The 19,178-nt window shown below is 51.6% G+C and overlaps 1 protein-coding gene across 1 annotated transcript in view; it reads left to right on the forward strand.

Moving 5' to 3' along the window:
- The first annotated feature begins 1,548 nt into the window (after window positions 1–1,548).
- Gabbr2 (gamma-aminobutyric acid type B receptor subunit 2) overlaps window positions 1,549–19,178 on the forward strand; it is a 342,858-nt gene continuing 325,228 nt past the window's right edge. Inside the window, exon 1 of the mRNA XM_074051393.1 lies at window positions 1,549–1,872. Coding sequence (XP_073907494.1) covers window positions 1,549–1,872 — 324 coding nt within the window. The remainder of the gene's footprint in view (window positions 1,873–19,178) is intronic.

Consider the following 19,178-nt stretch of genomic DNA (forward strand, 5'->3'; position numbering starts at 1 on the left):
CCCTCTGACTCTGGGTTCCAGTGTTCCTTTAAGTAGCTCTGTGCACTTGTCAAGCTACAGATCCCATCCGCGTATTCACCCATAGAGTAGTGGTGAATAGGGCTGTTGTAAGGGTTACATTGTGAGGTAGCAAGTGCCCAGTGAAGGTTAAACTCCTACCCTTGTCACAAGGTCGTGGGTACAGACCACAACACTTGGTTCAGGCTCAAGGATGTTCTGTGATGTGATGTTCCACTGTGTCCTTCGGTCCCTGAAGTTTTACAGTTTAATGAGCACAATGCCCATCTTCATGGAAAGGCACACGGGACCTAAGGTCTTAAGTCATCCCATTTAGACACATCTGGCCCGGCACGGCTTTGCCTGAGGTTAGCCAATGTGGCCATGCGACCTGGAGGAGAAAAAGCCAAATCCAGGGGCGCGCGGCCCCTTGATGGCCTTAGGACAGAGCTCCCCCACTCAGGGGAGAGTTCTAGGGCGGGGCCCTCTGTGAGTGGGGACGCCGGGAGGTCAAGTGCCTGGAGGGGGCGATAGCGCCCGCAAGGTTCGCATCCCAGCCCTCGCCTGCTATTGGCTAAAGGTGGATGCTGAGTCTGATGGGGAGGAGGGTGTCCTCTGCCAAGGCCCTGAGGATCTGACATCCTAGCATCAAGGGGCTTTTGAGTCCCGGCAGGTATCTTCGGCAACCCTCCGGACTCGGTCAGGGCCTCCGGGTGCCGGAGGAGCAGACACAGAAGAGCGCAGGCTGCGGGTGCCAATAGAAGTCTCGGTGGAACATTTGCCTGCCCAGATTTCCCCTCCGAGAAGCAGTCCCAAACCGCCGTGCAGGTGCTACAGGAAGCGTGGAGCGAAAGAGGCAGCGGCCCCTGCGCGTGCCAGCGCGCGGTCCTGGTTCCCGCGATCGCTGTCGCCGGGTGCTCAGGTCCCCGGCGGTCGGTGGGCAGCGGCAGCCGGTGCGGAGGGCCGGGGGCGCATGTGTGCGTGTGCTGGGAAGACTGCCCTCCCCGCGACCGCCGCAGCGCCAGCGCCTCCCCCTCCCCCGGCGCGCACGGCCCGTCCCCATCCCTGGAGGCGGCTCGAGCCGCCGCTGAGCAGCCTCGCCTTCGCCTCCCGCGTTTCCTGCCGTCCGCCCTCCCCCGGCCGGGCTCCAGGGGCTGCCGCCTAGCAGCTCGCGGCGGGAGAGCGGCTCAGAGTGCGCACGGGGGCGGACGGAGGCAGCCCGGTGCGGGGCGGCCGCGCCGGAGAGAGGCGAGCGCCGAGACGCCGCCCCCCCCCCACCCAGCGTTTGCTCGCTCGCTCTCTCCCCGCCTCCTGCACTCTGCTCGCTCCCACCCCTTCCCGGCGTGATTGATCCGTCACGGGCGCCGACGCTGCCGCCGCCGCCGCCGCGGCCGTTCTGAGCGAGCAGGAGCCCGAGCCCGAGCCGGAGCCGGGGCCCGGGCCGGCGCCATTGCGCGGGCGCCGCAGGGAGAGCTTGGCGCCGGGCGGCGGGCCGGGCCAGGCCAGGCCATGCGGGCCGAGTGAGCCGGCGCCCGCAGCCCGCGGCGCGGCATGGCTTCCCCGCGGAGCTCCGGGCAGCCCGGGCCGCCGCCACCGCCGCCGCCGCCGCCGCCCGCGCGCCTGCTGCTGCTCCTGCTGCTGTCGCTGCTGCTGCCACTGGCGCCCGGAGCCTGGGGCTGGGCGCGGGGCGCCCCCCGGCCGCCGCCCAGCAGCCCGCCGCTCTCCATCATGGGCCTCATGCCGTTAACCAAGGAGGTGGCCAAGGGCAGCATCGGGCGCGGCGTGCTTCCCGCCGTGGAACTGGCCATCGAGCAGATCCGCAACGAGTCACTCCTGCGCCCCTACTTCCTCGACCTGCGGCTCTACGACACCGAGGTGAGTGTCTGGCCGCCGGTGCCGTCGGGGCTCCGGGGGCGGCGGGGACTGTTGGACAGAGGCATGCTCCCAGCCTTTGGCCAGAGTCGCGATTAACCCGCCCGCACCTGCTCAGGACACCGCGGGCTGGTGCTCAGTGCTCATCCCCGGGGTCCTGCTGGGCTTGGCTGGCATGGCTGGTACCCAGATTTGTCGAGGATCCTCTTCCTCTGGGATTGTGTGCGTGCGTGTGTGTGTGTGTGTGTGTGTGTGTGTGTAAGACTAGGACCTCCTTTGACCAGAGAAAGACTGGAGAAGTGGGGGCTAAAGGCCTGCAGTGGTTGCCCCTGCACAGGTGCTACTAGTAGGGCTGGGGTGCCAGGTGGGAGGAACGGGCGCATTGACTGCAAACTGGGCCAGCCGGGGCTGGAGGGGCCACGGGTCTGCTCACAGTTCACCAAATGGCCAGGACGCGTTTTGAGGTCCAGAGGGCTCTGGGACTCCAAGGGCCCGAGCGCACAGCAGGGCTAGGCTGTGGTGCGCGCCAGAAGCTCAGAGTCCGCACCTCGCTGGTAGGCGTGGGGTCTCCGGCTCTGCAGCGCTGCTGCCTGGATGTGCCCGGCGCTGCCTGGATGTGCCCGGCGCTGCCTGTAGCCCGAGAGGTTTTATGAGGAGACCCTTCTGGGGTTAGTTGCTCAGAGGTTGTCCTGGCAGGTCTCGCCCGGACGCGTGGTGGTGTTCGAGCCGCGCAGCCACAGCAGGCGCAGTTAATCCAAGTGCAGACTTGAAGCGCCCTAGTAGCGGGGGCACGGACTTGGAGAGAAGCAGAGGGCTTCTCCTTCCGGCCTCCTTCTCCGAGCCGAGCCGGAGAACCAAAAGCTTTCAAGCCCAAGAGCCCTCCCCATGTCTTGGGTTTGGGTTCCGCCTGAAGCCTCAGCACGGACCTTCACTGCCCGCCCCGGAGCTAGGGCGCGAGATGGGCCTGGAGGAGCAATAGCCGTCCGCGCAAGGTCGGGTTTGCGAGTTTTTTTCCGGACTAAGGGAGCCCCTAGGCTCCGGCCGCAGCCTCTGAGATGCGGCCTGAAGGGGGCAGTGATTTCCTGTGCCGTGCGCTCTGTTGGCGCCTGTTCCATCGCGCCAAGCACGGCCAAGGCGCTGGACTTGACCCCGGCTTCCTGGGGCTCCCCTGGCGGTACTGTTGGAGCCAAGGTACAGACCCCACCCATCCCCCGCGCCCGGAGAGGAGGATCGCGCTACTGCGCTTGTGGTGCAACCTGGGCTTTGCTTCTTCCTCTAGCTGACCCTTTTATGTCCCTGGGGAAAGAGCAGACTGTGGATTGTATCTTATTCCCCACCTCCCCCGCTTCACGGAGAAACCAGCTTGCTCTGCGCTGTAAATAAAAGGTGAAGGAACCGGTGGCATTTGGCAGCAGTGCGCGCAAGCTGCTGTAGGCAGAGAGGCTCCTCTGCCCCAGGAGGATGCACGCTGTCTGGCTGTACAGGGCTAACCGGGTGTGAAATCATTTCCGAATGTCATTCCTGTCGCCCTCATCTTTGCCCTAGCCTTTGAAGTTCTCTGGGAGTACCCGTTCAGCACTCATAAACAGCGACAGCCATGCACTTACACCGAAGCACGTCTTCTTGGCACCGTTTCCTTGTTGCTTCGGTACATATCCTTCTGGAGAGGGGCATGGGAGAGCCGGTTCTTGGGAGACAAAAACATTTGTAGCCAGGATAGCCCTGCTTGCATCATCACCAAGTATTGTCAGCGGCCTAATGTTTTCACCATCAATTCCCGACCTTTTTCGAAAGCTTTCCTGAAAGAGTTTTCCTATTAGCCTGTTTGTGGTGGCAGAGTGGCTGGCGCTTGGTTCAAAGCTTTCACGGTTTATTTGTCAAGTGTGTCTTGATTGACTTTCTGAGTGAAAGGGCCCAAAGTGAAGAGGATGAGGAAATCAGAGAGAGGCATATCAGCTTTTGGGAACGAGTATTTAGGAAAGTGTGAGAAGGACGGAGGATAATTTCAGAACCATGCAAACAGAGAAAGTCTCTAGCCCTTTGAAAGGACCCCACCCAGGGCTTTGGGGGTGGGTGGACCAGGATTCAACACTCAGAAACTGGTTACCTTGTCCCTGGTGACCTTGAGCGAGGTCTCTACTCTGTCTAGTCTGTAGGTGCACATCTAAAACAGTGGGACGCTTATATACCCTGCAGGGTGGTGATACGGGGCTTACAGGAAGATGTCTTGAGCAAGCAGGCTCAGCCCACCACAGTTTGGCGTGCTGTAAGCCCTAGAGAAAAGATTCTGCCTCCCTGCGTTCATTTTCATGTGGTGTGAATTCACCAGTAAGATGCCTGTGGCTTTAGGAGGGATAATGTGGTCACAACTGAAATATGAAGAGTGCTACTCTCTTCTGCTTGCTTTTGAAATCTCATGGAGAGTCAGGGAAGTTATTACCAGAAAAGGGAACTCTGGCTGACAGGTGATATAATTACTTATTTCAGGTGACCTTGTCTTTAAAGTAGAGATACTATTTTCCCTTCTGAGCCAGAGGAAGGAGGGATCAGTCTGTTTAGTGCACAGCAAAATCCAGGGCAATCTGAAAGGTGTTTGTGGCTTGTTTGGAAGTGTGGACCTGGTTGATTCAGATGGGTTGTGTTTGTGGATTGCGGGCACAGCCTGATTACTTGCCACTGGTGTCACTTACTGTGAGAGGACTTGAATGCAGGATGAATGTGGTGGACAGATTTTGGTTGGCTTTGTTAACATCTGTTGTCATTCAGTGGCCTCAAAGGTCAGTGACTCTGAGGAACCAAGATGGACCTTGGGCCCCACAGCCTACAAAAAAGATGGAGATTTAGCAAGGAATGGTCTCTGAGGAAGGCTGCCTCAACAAAGGAGCCTCCTGCTTGGATTTATCTAGGTTGGACTCTCTACTGTGATTAGAAAAAACAGTTCAACTTCCAAAGAACTCAAAGCCACAGGTTTGTGAAAATGAAGCATCACAGGTCACCTGTCTGTCAGAATCTCTGTGTCTCTGGAGTCACAGCAAATCATCTCAGCAGATGCTTGTGTGTGTATTCCAAGGAACATTTGCATACATAAAAACTCGAGGAAGACACTGGAATTATAGATTAAAGGAAGTATTAGGACCTACAATGATGCATGCTAGTCACCATACTGGGCTGAAATGATTATTGCATTTTATGTATTAAATTTTTTGCTCTGAGTTTCCCAGAAGTCTAAGTAAAAAGGCGAACTTGGTGATTACACTACTTGTGTGTTTGATTTTAAAAACTCTAAAGGAAAAATTTCTTTCTTTTTTGTTTTTTAAGAAAAGTTTTATGGGAGATTCAGAAATGTTCTCCGTGTGGTTGTTTCTTATTCTTTGTTAATCACCTTAGTAATATAAAATAATAACCAGGGAATGAGTTTAAAACTAATGTTAGTGGTTTCTGACGTGATTATAAAGAGAATAATTGATTATAATCTACCTATACAAAAATAATTAGGACTATCTCCTAACAGGTGTCAGTGTTTGCTATGTGATGCACTTGAATTATTCTACTATGTGCATTGTAATATTTGTTTCACTTAGTTACCATTGTGTCATGAGCATTTCCCCATGTGCTCAAATCCTTTTTTTGTAAAGATGATTTTTAGTGGCTATATACTATTCTACCCATGGGTACATAGATATTTAATCATTTACATTCCACTTGTTACTGTTTTAAAACATTCTGTAAAGACTAAAGGAAAGGTCAGAAAGCCAAAGGAGCACAGTTCTCAGGAAGACCACCCTGATGCTTAGAAAACGTGGAGCAAGCCCAGTGATTGATGAGCATGCTGTTCTCCTGAGTGGCATTGCCAAATATCTGTTCTCTTGAGAATCATGCTTCAGAAGAGATCCAAACACCTGGAGGTGGAGGCTGAGCTTCCTCGGGGGCTGAGCATAGCTCTGGCAGTGTTTGCTGAGCCCCTGCTGCAGTTACTGTGCTGCAGAAACGTGTAAACCACAACCCTAGTTTGAGAAAGGCAACTGGTGAATAGCGACCAGGACAGGAACACCACCGTCATTTTCAATTCACGTTAGAAAATGAGAGTGGGGATGGCTGCGTGATTCTGTGACTATACTGAAAAACATGGACTCCTCTATCCCCAAAGAGTGAGTGTTGTACTGTGTGAATCGCATCAACACAGCTGTTTTTAAAAATAAAAAGATAACATGAGCTCTGTCTTTAAGGATGAGGTGCACATCTTTGTGGTTGTATCCCCAATGCCCAGCACGAAGCCTGGCCTTTACTAAATGTCATGTTTACGAATCTTACTGCAAAAACCCAAATTTTACTGGCTCCTATCACAGAAAAAAACCTGTAGTGTGCTGTATTCAGGCATGGCTCAATCCAGAGGCCCAAATGAGATCTTTAAAAATATCTCCCTCTCTGCATCTTGGCTCTGATTTCCTGTCGGCTTCACTCTGGGGCAGGCTGTCCCCACGTGGTGGCACAGATGGCCTCTCACAGCTGTAGGTTTGCATACTCCCAGTTTAGAAACTCCCAGTAAGAAGAGTGTTTCTTTCCCAACTGTTTCAGCAGAAGTCCCAGGCTCAGATCTCGTTGGCTTGAACTGGGTCATGTGTTCATCCTCAAGCCAATCACTTTGCACTCATGGGCCAGGACTGAGACATGTGCCAGCCTATCCTGAGGGCAGATTAGGTCAGCTCCACCCAAACACACGGATACAGAGATGTCTGGAAGGAAATCAAAGACTGTTAATGGGATGTGGATGCAAGGAGGGTCTGGTCCCAGACATCTACAAACGCAGGACTTGGGAAATGCTAGGGTGAAGGAGAAGATAGATGCCAGGACATTTAGATAAATGGGCCCGGGGAGGCCTAGAAGGATGAGTCTAATGTGAACACAGAAAGGCCTGGGTCCTCAGAAATGGAGGGGGATCCTGTGAAGGGTCCCCAAGATCAAAAGGTAGGAGGTAGCATGATGTGAGGTGTGTGTGATGTGCTTTTATCTGAGGGCAGCATTTGAACAGAGAGAGGCAGCCTGGGGCTAGGTGTGGTTGGTCTTGAATGTACATCAAGAAAGTTGGGTGTGAGGACCCAGGGAGGGCTCTGACTCTGAGAGTGATATGATGGAGGCTGGTATGAAAGTGGAGGCTGAATGTAGACAGAGTGAGCCTGGAGACTGGGAAGCTGTTGTAGCTGCAAGGAGAAATGCTAGGACCTGAATGGAGATGGAGAAGGGGCAGCGCTGAGACCTGCAGGGCCACAAGGGAGGGACAGTGGCCTGGGAGCGGTATATGTCCCCAGCAGCACTCTCAGGGAATGGGAGCAGCCTGCTGAGGTGAAGCTGCCAACCTCCCTTGCCCTGGCAGCTCTTCCAGGTGTCAGCACGAGCTCACCTGGTACCTGTGGGATGAGCCCAGCTTCAGGGTCAGGAGACTGGGGTTTGGATCCCATGCAGGTGCCAGTTACCTGCTTGGTGACCTTGGGCAAGTCAGGTTGCTCATTTCTCCATCCATAAAGGAGGGCTAGGGGAGTAGATAGGTGAGGAACAGATGAGAGGGTACAGGTAGGACAGTCTCATCAATATTGGTACCCCAGTGAGGATTGGTAAATATTTGCAGCTCTTTTGTTACCATTGCCATTATTTCTGAATAAAGCCAGGATAATTATGCTGACCCTACAGGGCTGAAATAAGAGATAGAATGGATGGGGAAATTCCAACATGATGTAAATATAAGGTCGTGTTTTCCATCATCTCGTTTTCTGATGCTGTGTGGCTGAGAAGGGTGCTGGGGACAGAGGACATAAACACTGAGGTCTTCATTGATGTGTGTCATACAGTATGGCTCTTGCCCTGTCTCCTGTCACAGCCCTGTTGCTCTCTTCTCCCCTGCCAGGCTGTACCTTCCTGTGAGCAGGGCCAGTCTTACTTGCAGGGCCTGACAATGCTAGGCTTGCAGTGGGCATGCGTGAACGTTTGCTGAACTGAACCGGAGGGGAGTCAGGCTGCTTTCTTAGTTAGTATCTCACAGGATGGTTCACCTGGACTACCCGCCCTGGGTCTTCATCCTCCCTACTGCAGGGCTCAAGTGCCTTCATATACCAGGATGAAGTTGGCTGCCAACCCCTGAGCTCCTCTAAATGAGGGCAGTGCCTTGGCTGTGCTGGCCCCCCACCGATTTCCCAGACCTAGAAAGGCACCCGTGGGCACACCTCTGCCCTCAAATCCTTTTGAAAAGGGACGGGATGTGGCGGGGGGGTGAGTGGGGAACAGGTACACCAAGGGCCTATTTAGTGATCGGTGTTGAGCTGGAGTTTTAACCTCTTGTGCACTTGGCTTTCCCTACCTGTGCATGGAGTCCTGAGATCTCAGCAGGGAAATTAGCAGCAATTCTGAGATGGCTGTGCAGACAGAGGTAATAAGGAAATAAGTATATAGGAGCTATGCCTGCTGTCAGTTAGGGTGGACTAGGCCATGCTGCATTCCCAGACAAGTCCTGCAATCTCTGTTGCTTAAAATGTAAGTTTGTATTCGGCTCACATGCAATATTGTGTGTGTGAGGCTGTCCTGGGTGGCTCTCCTCCAAGTGGCAACATGGGGATACAGGCTGCTTTCATGCGTGACTCTCCCACCTTCAAGAAGGTGTTGATAAGAAGGAATCATGGGATTTGAACATTGGGTTTTGACCACCTTTACTTGGAAGAGACACGTATTATTTCTGATCTTATTTCATTGGCCAAGAAATAAGATCACCCTGACTTCAAAGGAGGCTGAGAAAAATAGAAGAGCACATGGATGTCATGGACACTTGTCATTTTGGGTCCTTCAGAAAGATGGCAATGTAGACTTACAAGTGTCGGAGAGCTTGAGGACCATGCCTGTGAACGATAATAAGTAGGGAACTGCCCAGACCATGCTGCTGTTCTGACACCTGTGTGTGGGGTTCAGTTGGGTGGGAGGAATTTCAGGCTGAGGGACAGCTCTCAGAAGTCTTGGCCAAACTGGTGGGGACTTCTGGAGCAAAGACTGTCCGTAGGGAGTCTAATGTTAGGTCTTTAGAATCTGCATTGGGAGATGGCATCTTGAAATGAGAGCCATGTGGATTGATCACACCTCCTCTTCTTGGCTCCCTCCTCAAAGGTGATAGAGTGTCCCCTCACCCAAGCTGGCCACCCTGAACATAGCCTGTCCTGCTGGAGTGCCTTGGGACCACACACACAGGTGGAGAGAACCTTCTGCCAGGCCCTGTGTGAGGCTCTGGGATTCAGACCTGGAGGAGAGGCAATGCTACCCTTGAGGAGCTTAGTGTCTACCACCAGGTGGTCAGGACAGACAGACACACTCACACATAGTGCCATCTGGCCTCAGCAGAGGTGGCTGAGGAAGGCCATCCCCCCTCCAGGCACCTGCTTGGCCATTCTCCATGCCGTCTGGGAGAGGAACTTAACTGTAAACCAAGTTCTTATCTCTTTCTTTTCTGGTTATTTATTTTGGTTCTAGGAAGGTGAGAAAATGAACTGGCATAGTTTGCCCTATGAGCAGCTGCATTACATCTGCTACTTTGTTTTCTTCTTCTTCTCTGTGGTTATATAACAACAGGTCTCGCTGTGAGGCTGGTGCAATGCCTTCCTCTCTGTACCTGACTACATAGAGAGGAACAGGTGTGCCAGGTGGAAGATGTCAGAGTGAGAAGTCTAGAGGAGGTCAGTGGCTTGGATCCTAATGTGCAATTAGTTTCCAGATAGGGACACCTTCGCTATCTCTGTGAACTGCAGCTGGGGTTGAGGATCTCTCATCCTCAGCACCAAGAGGGCAGACCAAGGCGGGTCTGGCTCTGTGCTCCCCCCACCCCACCCCACCACAGGCACCTTCTCAGGGCCAGGCACAGAGCAGTAGCTCCGTAAATATTTATCAAACAAACAAATAGATCTAAAAGCCTGGATTCCAGCTGTCCAGTTCTAAGAGGATTAACGAGTGAAGTTGTGACACATGGAGGAAGTGTTTTGTGTGCCAAGCCATGTGAAGTGAGCACCCTGCCTCCTCTTTCTTCACTCTTTGGGGTTATTATTTGATGCTTTTGGGGGTATGAAAAAAGGAAATGATACTTGAAGGATGTCCAAATAGAAAATTATGTGCCAAGGTGATGTCATTCTCCTCTTCTCTGACAAACAGGCATAACATCTTCTAAGAAGAAACGCTGCAGTGGGAGAAAGGTATTCTGGGTTTAGCAGGTCAGATTATTGGAGCGATGCTATAATGGAAGGCTTAGGAGCTAGGTTCTGATATCCTCCTCCCACTTCCAGAGGACATGTGAACCAGCCAAGGCAGGACTGGGCTCTGGTCCTAGAAGACATTGTAGGAATGAACCCAAGTCATTAGCCTTGGGTAAGTCAGGTGGTCTGGTGTCAGGTCTGGGCATCGTGAGAAAAGAGGTAACCTGGAGCCCCTAAATAGCAAGACTTCCTCCAGGATCAGGGCTGGAAGCATCTATTCTTTCTCTCTCTCTGGTCTGTACTGTCTCAGGCACTGGGGGTAGCTTAGCCTGAAGGCAATCATCTCCCTGATGGTAAACGGAATAGATCTGGACCACAAATCAGATAACCAACTTTTGTTAGAATCATGGGTAAAGGAAGAGTTAATTGGTTATGAGCTAGGGTTTGAATCTGAAAATTCTTGCCTAAGTGTGAGGCATGATTATTTTGATACCTTTGTGCACTGATTGGGGAATTCTTTTTGCCAATTTTCCACTTTTCTATGTTGCTGGAAGGATGAAGTGTCATTGTCATCTAGAAAATTAGTGGTGTATCCAAGGTATGAAGTAAATGGACTCATCTGTCTTCATCAGTGCCCATGGCTGCTGGCTGAAGCCGACCCCGTCTCCTGCCATTTGGCAAGAACCCATCAGTCAGTGTTCTGATAGAATCTAGCCAAAGAAGGACTTTGTGGAGTGATGCATTATTGCAGCTCTCGTGGTGCAGGGTCAGGAGGTGGCACATAGAAAATGATATTTTCACACTCTGCTTATGATCCACTTGACTTTCCTCAGAGGGAACTGATTTTGAAAGCAACAGCCATACTTATAATAATCATTGCTGTATTCTCCAAACCGCTTTGTTTCTAGGATGACCCATTCAAAGAAGCTTTTCTAAAAATGCCCACAATTGTCTCAGGGCTTTAACTGGCAGCCGGAGACCTGGACACTCACTCTGAGGCATACAACCAGAGCCCATGGTAATGCCCTCATCAGCCCAGCTCAAAGAGCGCCTTGACTTTGATGGGGGGGTTGGTGGTGGGAGGAACCTTCTCACCTGTTGCTCTAGTGTTCCGTGGGGCTCAGTGGACCCTTCTAAGCCCCCTTGAGAACTCTGGGAATTTTAGAAGCATTGGGAGGCCCAGGGAGCACTTCTAACATTGTCAGAAACGAAGAAAACAGGGACGTTTAGTTGCAAGTGGATAGAAGAAGGAAGAGAGAATAGAGCAAGACTGACTCCTCTTCTGCTAGCATTTACCGTGTGCTGTGCCCAGGTCAAGTGCTGTCTGTGGTCCCTTCATTTAATCCTCACTGCAGGCTGGTGGGGTTGGGCACTGTTATCCTCATTTTCCAAATGACCTGAGAAAGGATAAGTGACTTTTGTAGCATTACAGACCACACGTGGGAGGTGGGATTAGAGTCTGGAGGGTCTGCTGTAGAGGTGTGCACCTTAGGTGGAGAGAGCCAAGTATGGTCATCTACCCCACAGTTGCCTTGCACCCGTAACAGCAAGAGCAAGCTGCACCAGGGGCCCATGCAGTTTTTCCCTCTTCACTTTCACCCAGCTGCTTTCGGCTCCCTCTAATTCAGCCCCCACCCTCTCCTATTTCCCTGCCCACCCACTCAGCCACGCTCCCCCAGCTCTGCAGCCTACTCACTTTGAGTATATCTGCCTACAACACCTGGCTTGCACCTATGGAACTTGTCACCTCCTGTAGTGTTTCCTTGGGTGTTAGTGTTTGTGTCTGTGCATGTCTTGTGTTACACTGGGATCATCTGCAGGGCAGCAGGGGTCTCTGTGTCCATCTAGGCTGACTTCGCTAAGCACTGGCTAAGCGCACACAGGCTCTGGAAGTGTTACCAGGCACGCACACATGGATCAATACAGCTGAGCTCTAGGAGGCACAGGGGAGGCTGCTCAGGAGTCATTCCCATGTGGCAGGAAAGTGAGATGGTTCAGGTGAGTCTAGGACAGGTATGGGGGCTGTCCTTTACTGTCCTGGGTACCTCAGGTACAGAACCACTGGCCTAGCACTCTGCTTAGGGGGCTCTCTGCTCTATACTCTTCAGAGAATAGGAGCAACCTTCTCCCATGGCCTTGGAGGCCCTCTGGGGTCTTCCTTGTCTACTCCCAGTCGCTGCTGACCACCTGTCCTCTTCTTCCTCTGGGCCCAGACACATGGTCCTTGCCACCTACACAGGGCCTTTGCACAAGATGCTTCTGCTGTCTGGAATGCTTTGCCACCTTTATTCATTCTTGATACCAGTTCAAGCCTGCTTTCTCTGTCCTCCTGGACTTGGAACGGCCCCAGTCCCATAGCACATTTTCTCTAAGAACTATGAACTTCTCTGGTGCTCATCACAGTGCAACTTGACATTTGTTGGGTTCTTTGATTGATGTCAGTCTCCAGGGGACTGTGAACTCTCTGAGTGCAGGAGCTGATGTGTTTTGGCTCCTCATAGCATCCAGTACACTTTACAGCACACAGCAGGTGCTCAATACTTAGGGAATACATGAAGACTGAAAGTATCTGGGGGAGACAGCTGGGAAGTATGGAAGGACATTTTTGTTGTTTTTAAATTTTATATTTTGAATTATCATGTGTTGATAATATGAGGGGATTTCATTGTGATAATTCTGTACTGTGTGCAGTGTATCTTGAGCAAGTTCACCCTCTCCATTATATTCCCATTCTTCCTCTATCCTTACCCCTCTTTCAAACTGTGTTAGGTGGCTTCATTACTCTGTCATCATATGTATATAGCATACTTCTATCCTCTTCACCCTTCAGTGGCCTTTCCTTTCCCTCTGTCATCAACCCCCCCACTCCCACCCCAAGAGTCTCTCATCTGGAAAGACATTTGGAGTCAGACAACCTATGCATGTATGTGCTGCCTGCTTCCCAAGCCTCAGTTTCCCTGTATGTGAAATGGGGATTAATGTAAGGGCTGACATGAAACCTTCTGAGCACAGGGGACCACATTGGGATGACTCCTATTAAATTTTATTATAGTGCTTATGAAAATTCAAGCTGCTATACAGTTACATAGAAACTGGTTCTCATTTCAGAGGGGAATATGTGTTTGAGGCCAAGGAAGATGTTGTGATCTGTGGCTGAGCTTCCTTGAACAGGTTTTCTAGGTTAAGGGCTGTAGCTAAACCCCAGCCATCTCTGGAAGGGCTTGAGGGGCACTGAGAGCTCACTGGTGACTGCCTGGCCCTCAGGGCTGGCTGTTGTCTCTAGTGAAGTACATATAGCTCTGTTTTGTTACTGCTGGCTACCTGGCTGTGAGTTGGCCCAGCCCACAAGGACACGCATGTCATGTTTTGTGCCTGTAGGATCCCACACTCAGGAAGGTGCTCTGGGACCTTTGTGTGTGAATGAAGGCCTCTGTCTGGGCACCTAGCATGGCCCCAGCCCATTGTTAGTACTCAGCAAATGTGTTTTGCGTGAGCAGCACTAAACGCATTGCAAAAATCACACTTTTGGATAAAATCACAACTGGGCCTCCTAATGGAGCAGAGGGAGGTGACATCGCAAGGCACCTGTGAGGAGCGGACTGTTCTAGTTGAGCCTTTGCTTTGAAAGTGTGAGAATGTTCTGGTGTTCTGGTGAGGAGGACATACTTCCTGTTAGGATTCAGAGCCAGATCTTTTAGTTTATAGGGAAGGTAGTTCAGTGGTTCAATGGACAGAGTTCTGAACATGACCTGACCCTGGTGTTCTCCAGTGGATGGCCTTGACCTAGACATTGATCTGTAAAAGGGGAAAAATAACACCCATACCACTTCTTCATGGAGCTGTTGTAGAAATGAGAGAGACAGAGAGAGGAGAGAGATATTAAGATGAAAGGACTTTAAAAGGCTCTAAAGAGGTACAGATACAAGATATATCTGAACTATACACAAAGAATAATTAATTCTAGGTTGTTCTCTCAGGACCATTGGGTGTTTGCAATAACATCTTTATAGAGACAGAGAGAGGCTATTCACATGAGTGATTCACTTAACCTCCCAATGTAGGAGTTTGTAATGGTAGATTTTAACACTGTGGAAGCCGTGGCACAGTGACTGAGGTTTGGTGACCCTAATAGGCTGTCTTACTGAAGCACCTAGAAGGAGGAGCAACTGACACACTCTCCTCTCACCTGTCAGATGTCTTCAGCAGTCACCTGTCACCTTTGGCAGGGTCAAGCCCAGATCACCCACAGCCGGATTTTGGATTAAGGGTTTCAGGGCAGGCACTTGGGGTCATGGAAGTTGGTAAGGCTATCTGACGTAAGCAATGGTTTGGGTCTGACCTGGCAGTAGGGGTCCAGTTCTCAATTATAGGGGGTTGTGTGGTTTGGCGGCTGGGGTAGAGCCTAGCACACCAGTTGGAAAAATGCCAGGTTGGTCCAGTTTATGGCAGCTTGGGAGTGGGCAGCTGGGATGGCTGTATGCTGAGCCAATGTTTTCTGTTTTCTCCAGAAGGAGCTTGACTGTTCCCCAGAAGATGTGCAAGTGTTTGGTGGAGACCTCTGAGTTTGGAAACAGAGCATAGAAATGATGGGCCTGGCCTGAGAGGTTGGGGGCATCAGTTGTCAGCTCAGAAAAGCCCTGGCCATGGTCTTTTGGATGCTGAACTTTTAGGCCACCAGTTTGGTTTCACTCTGGCTGCCCTAACCCCATACTTGTGGCTCTGCCATGGGGAGAGCAAAGTGACAGTTCCCTACTGAGCCTCTTCTGTGTACTGGGCCCTGTGCCAGGTGCTGTCAGATGTTCAGATATGTCCCCAAGAATTGGCAAGGTGGAGTAGGAAGAGCCTGGTTTTGAACTGGGAGCACAGATTTGACCCTCAGCCCTGCTGAGTGTCTTCCTCCAGCCTGTTGCCCTGCCACACATGTGAAGGGTCTGACAGCAGGCAAGTTGACTTGTTTGGAGGATGAACCAGATACAGCAGATGGACCTGGTGCCCAGTGGGTGTTCAGCAGATGCTACTCAACTAGAGTGGGCCACACTTCAATGGGGTGGGAAGTTGCAGAACAGGCCTCTGAGGGTGGTGGGTGAGCTCTGGTTTCAAGTCTGAGCCCCTTCCATTGTGTTTTAGTACAAGTCACTTTGGTCTTTTCCTGGGACAGTTACAAAGCCAGGCCTCATGGTCCTGGGAGGAGAGTGTAGTGGGAACAAGGCCAGGGCTCTGGTCTGGCTCTGCACTCATGATGTGCAAGAAGGCCCTTCCCAGTCTGTCAGGAAGCTGTGTGGCTGCTGAGGAACAGGCCACATGGTCTCAGGGGTAGTTGGGGAAGGATGAGACTCAATGCCCACCCTCCCTCTGGCATGTGAAGTTGTTAGGATGCTTCTGTAGTGGAAACACAGCCCTACTGGCAGGAAAGGGGGCCTTTGGCTTGCAGTGTGGCCAGAGTGTGGGGTGTAGAGGGCAAGATTGGTGAAGTGACAGTAACTGATGCTGGAGCCCCAGCTCCTGCCTGTCATTGCAGAGTAGCTGTGTCAGGCTGGATCAAAGCTGAGAGCTGCAGCCCTCAGTTTCTGGCTGGGCTCCAGCCCAGCCTTGAGTGAGGGGCCCTGGAGAAGGAGGCCTGTGCCCCAGGGTTGTCTTCTTACTTTATTGGCCTAAGCTTGTCAGGAAAGGCTGCCAAAGGTGATAGGCGCAGGTGCTCAAAGCACCCCGGAAGTTTGGTGGACTAGTATCCATACTGCAGGTCACCACCAGCTGGTCCAACAGGACAGCTGAATGTTGGACATTCAGGAAGATCGACACAGAGCATCTTTTGACTCATGCCAGGCTCTGGACATCCTGACATGACTTGAACGTCACTCCCACCCTTGAGGACCCAGAACAATATGGGCACTGCACATGTGAGAAGTGACCATAGAAAGAATGGCACCGAGCTTGGTCGTTTCTGCAAGCTGCTGCATCTCCTGTGCCCAGTGTTCTTGTCCATATGCTGGGTTGATAATGATGGTGCCTTCCTCTGAGGGTAGCTGTAGTCCGTGAATGTTTGCTTCAGACTTTGGCACTGTCGAACACATAGGAAGTGCTGGAGGAGTCAAAAAGTGAAGGAGGTGAGGCAGATGGCTCCTGGGCAGAGGCTCATGTAAGGGCTACAGGTGCACAGAGGAAGGGGAAGGGACCCACAGTGGGTGACCTCTGAGCTGGCCAGGAAGGACAGCAGGTAGAAGATGTGGCAGAGCCACATGGAAGGAAGGAACTGGTCAGTAAAGGTCAAGAGGTAGGCCTTGAGGGGGCCATTCAGATGTGGCTGCACATGCTGACAGGCCACAGGAACCATCGAGGAGAGATAGCTGAAAGGCCTGGTGACCCCCCGCCCCCCACCTGCAGGTCTGAAAGCACACCTCAATCAATGGCTACTCATCTAAACTTGCTGTCAGCAGAGGCTTCCTGCTTGCTCCAGCTGGAGGATACACCCTCAAGTCACCTGGGAGCTGGACAGGGACACCATCAAGCTTAGGGTGCAGGGGAAAGAAGGTGGAGTTCAGTCCGGTTTTGTACTTCCTCAGGGTGGCTTTGGACAAGCCCTGTAATTTACAAGCTCTGTAACTCATCCAGCTGTTTTTCCATCACACAACAGAGCAGTGGGTTTGGTATCTGTGAGTCTACAATGAGTGCAGTGTCCCCCAAAGCCCACCATGGTTGCCTAAAAATGCTGAATGGGAATAGAACCCAGCTTGTGTGACATCGCTTAGATTGGCGAGTGTGTCTGCCAGGAGATCATGCTAATTTTAATAGGGGAAAACATGATTCGGGCTGTGAAGAAGGCCCGGGAGTGATCTTAAAGCTTACTCTTAGCTGGGTCTGTAGGTGGACGTAATGGAGGCAGTCAGCCTTCTGTTTCTCTTAATGGCTTTCTTCATGAAGGAAGCAGAGGTGCAGTGGGCCGAGCTGGAGTAATGCAACAGTGGCCTAGCTATGCTGGGTGAGACTGGAGTTGGCTTCCCTGGGCCTGCTCCCCCACCCGCCTCCCCACCCCCATCCCGTTAGGCTGCTGGGCAGCCAGGCCAGTTGCAGAAGAGGCTCCCTTTGTGTCATGGGGGCAGCCACACACTGTGCTGGTCCTCAGCACCTGTCTCCGCTAAGTGTGGCAGGATATGTGAAAAGGATTGGGCCCTTCCTCTATCCCCTAGAGAGCCAGATCCTGGCTTTGGAGACAGCAGAACTGCCGGGGGCTGCTGTCATTTTGGATTCTGGTGATTAATCAGCCCGTCTGGAGAGGATGGAGCTCTTGCTTCCCAGCTGGGGCGACGAATGGCTTTCCTTTTGAGACCTGCCAGGTTCCAGCCCTTTTACAGACTGCCACAGATTACTTCTTCTCTGGGCAGAGAATGATGGGCCATTCCTAAAATGCATTTGGATGGAAGAGATTCTGAGCAGAGCAATACATCGGTTTTCTTGCAAGCACTGATAAAGAAGTTGATGTTTAAAGAATAAATTGGATTTTTACCAAAGACTCAGTTTTGGATGTTTAGCAAAAGAGAGTTAATGGCTTGAGTGAGTGGCAGGGAAAGGAAGGCCATGTTCAAAATACAGGCATGGGTCTGGCAAGGCATTGGTCTGGGATCACTGTGCTCCATTTCTTTACCTGTAAAATGGGAAAGCACCTGCTTCAGCTGCCCTTCTAAGGTGATCTTATGCATCACTTGATAACAGCCTAGTCCTGAAAACCCTTGACCAAAGGGAAGATGGACTCTCCAGTGGGATCAAGTCTTTCTGTGAAGTCCTGCTGTGGCAGCTGTCTGCAGAGAGGAAGGAATGCGTGTCAGCCGCAGAAGTGGTGCAGGGAAGATAATGGGGCCTAAGTAGAGCTCATTCTGGTTTTAGGAAGAAATAGGGTAGTAGATGTCAAGACTGAGTCATCTATTCATGTTTTTAAGTTGGAATTTACTTTTTCGGGAAGAAAATGGGCAGCTGGATTCTTTCATCCTGTGAAAGTCAGAAGGCAGAGTGTCAGCGGAGATTCGAGGCCTACCAGAGAAAACAAACGCTTATAACTCAAAAAGCTTTTCTATTTATCTTAGGTGGTTCAGATGTGTAGGAGAAGCCAGTTTATCCAGGCATGGTACTGTCTGCCTGAAATCCCAGTCCTAGGGAGGCAAAGGCAGGAGGCAGGAGTTTGAGACCAGCCTGGGCTACATAGTGAGTCCCAGGCCAGGCCGGACTACGCAGTGAGACCCTGTCTCAAAACAAACAAAACAAAACAAAAAACAAAAAAGAAGCCAGCTTAACAGCATCCAGATCTTCGTGAGGCGCCTGTGATCATAATTGTATAGCAGCAGCTCAGCAGCGGCAGCGAGCTTTTCTACCATTTTGACTTCTTTGGAGACAAGCCATCTGGGGCAGCAAGTATTTTAGAAGATGACCCGAGACTGTGTGGGCAGCCCTGGTGGCTGGCTCCAGCACAGCTCTTCCTGTTTAGAGCCATGCAGGATCCTCCAGAAGCCCTGGAAGTCAGGATCCTGGCTGACTGTCTCCACCCAGTAGTAGTCTGAGTGAAATGACAGGATACCCTATTATTGCACCACAATGCGAATGCATCCCACAGTCTTAGCCTCTGTTCCCAGCCCTTTATAGGTAGGAAGTTGACTGCTTCTTGAGGTAAGCATTCTTGGTACTCCCATTTTTTAATTGAGAAAACTGAGACGCAGGAAGATTCAATAACCTATATGAAGTTATTCAGTTAGTAACTGACTAAGCTGGGGTTCAAACCCACCAAGTCTGGTCTTGGGGCCCATATCCCTATCCATTGTGCAGCTCTGATTTTGTGTCTGGTGTTCAAAGGAACCTCAGGAGATCAAGGGGTATCATCGCCTACATTCCTACAGGAACTCTGGCCATTACCCCCATTTTACAGCTGAGAGAACTGAGGCACATTGAAGGAGGGAGCCTTGATTTTCTAGAGCCACCTGTTGGGATTGCAGAATTGAGAGAGAAGGGTAATGTCACCCTCTGGCCTAGACTAGCCAGCACTTCCATCCTCATGTCCATCACGCATTGTTCTCTCTCCTTCTAGAACCAGCAGGTGCTTGTCTGCTTGCC

This window comes from Castor canadensis, chromosome 13 (genome assembly GCF_047511655.1).
Source record: "Castor canadensis chromosome 13, mCasCan1.hap1v2, whole genome shotgun sequence".
Taxonomy (NCBI): domain Eukaryota; kingdom Metazoa; phylum Chordata; class Mammalia; order Rodentia; family Castoridae; genus Castor; species Castor canadensis.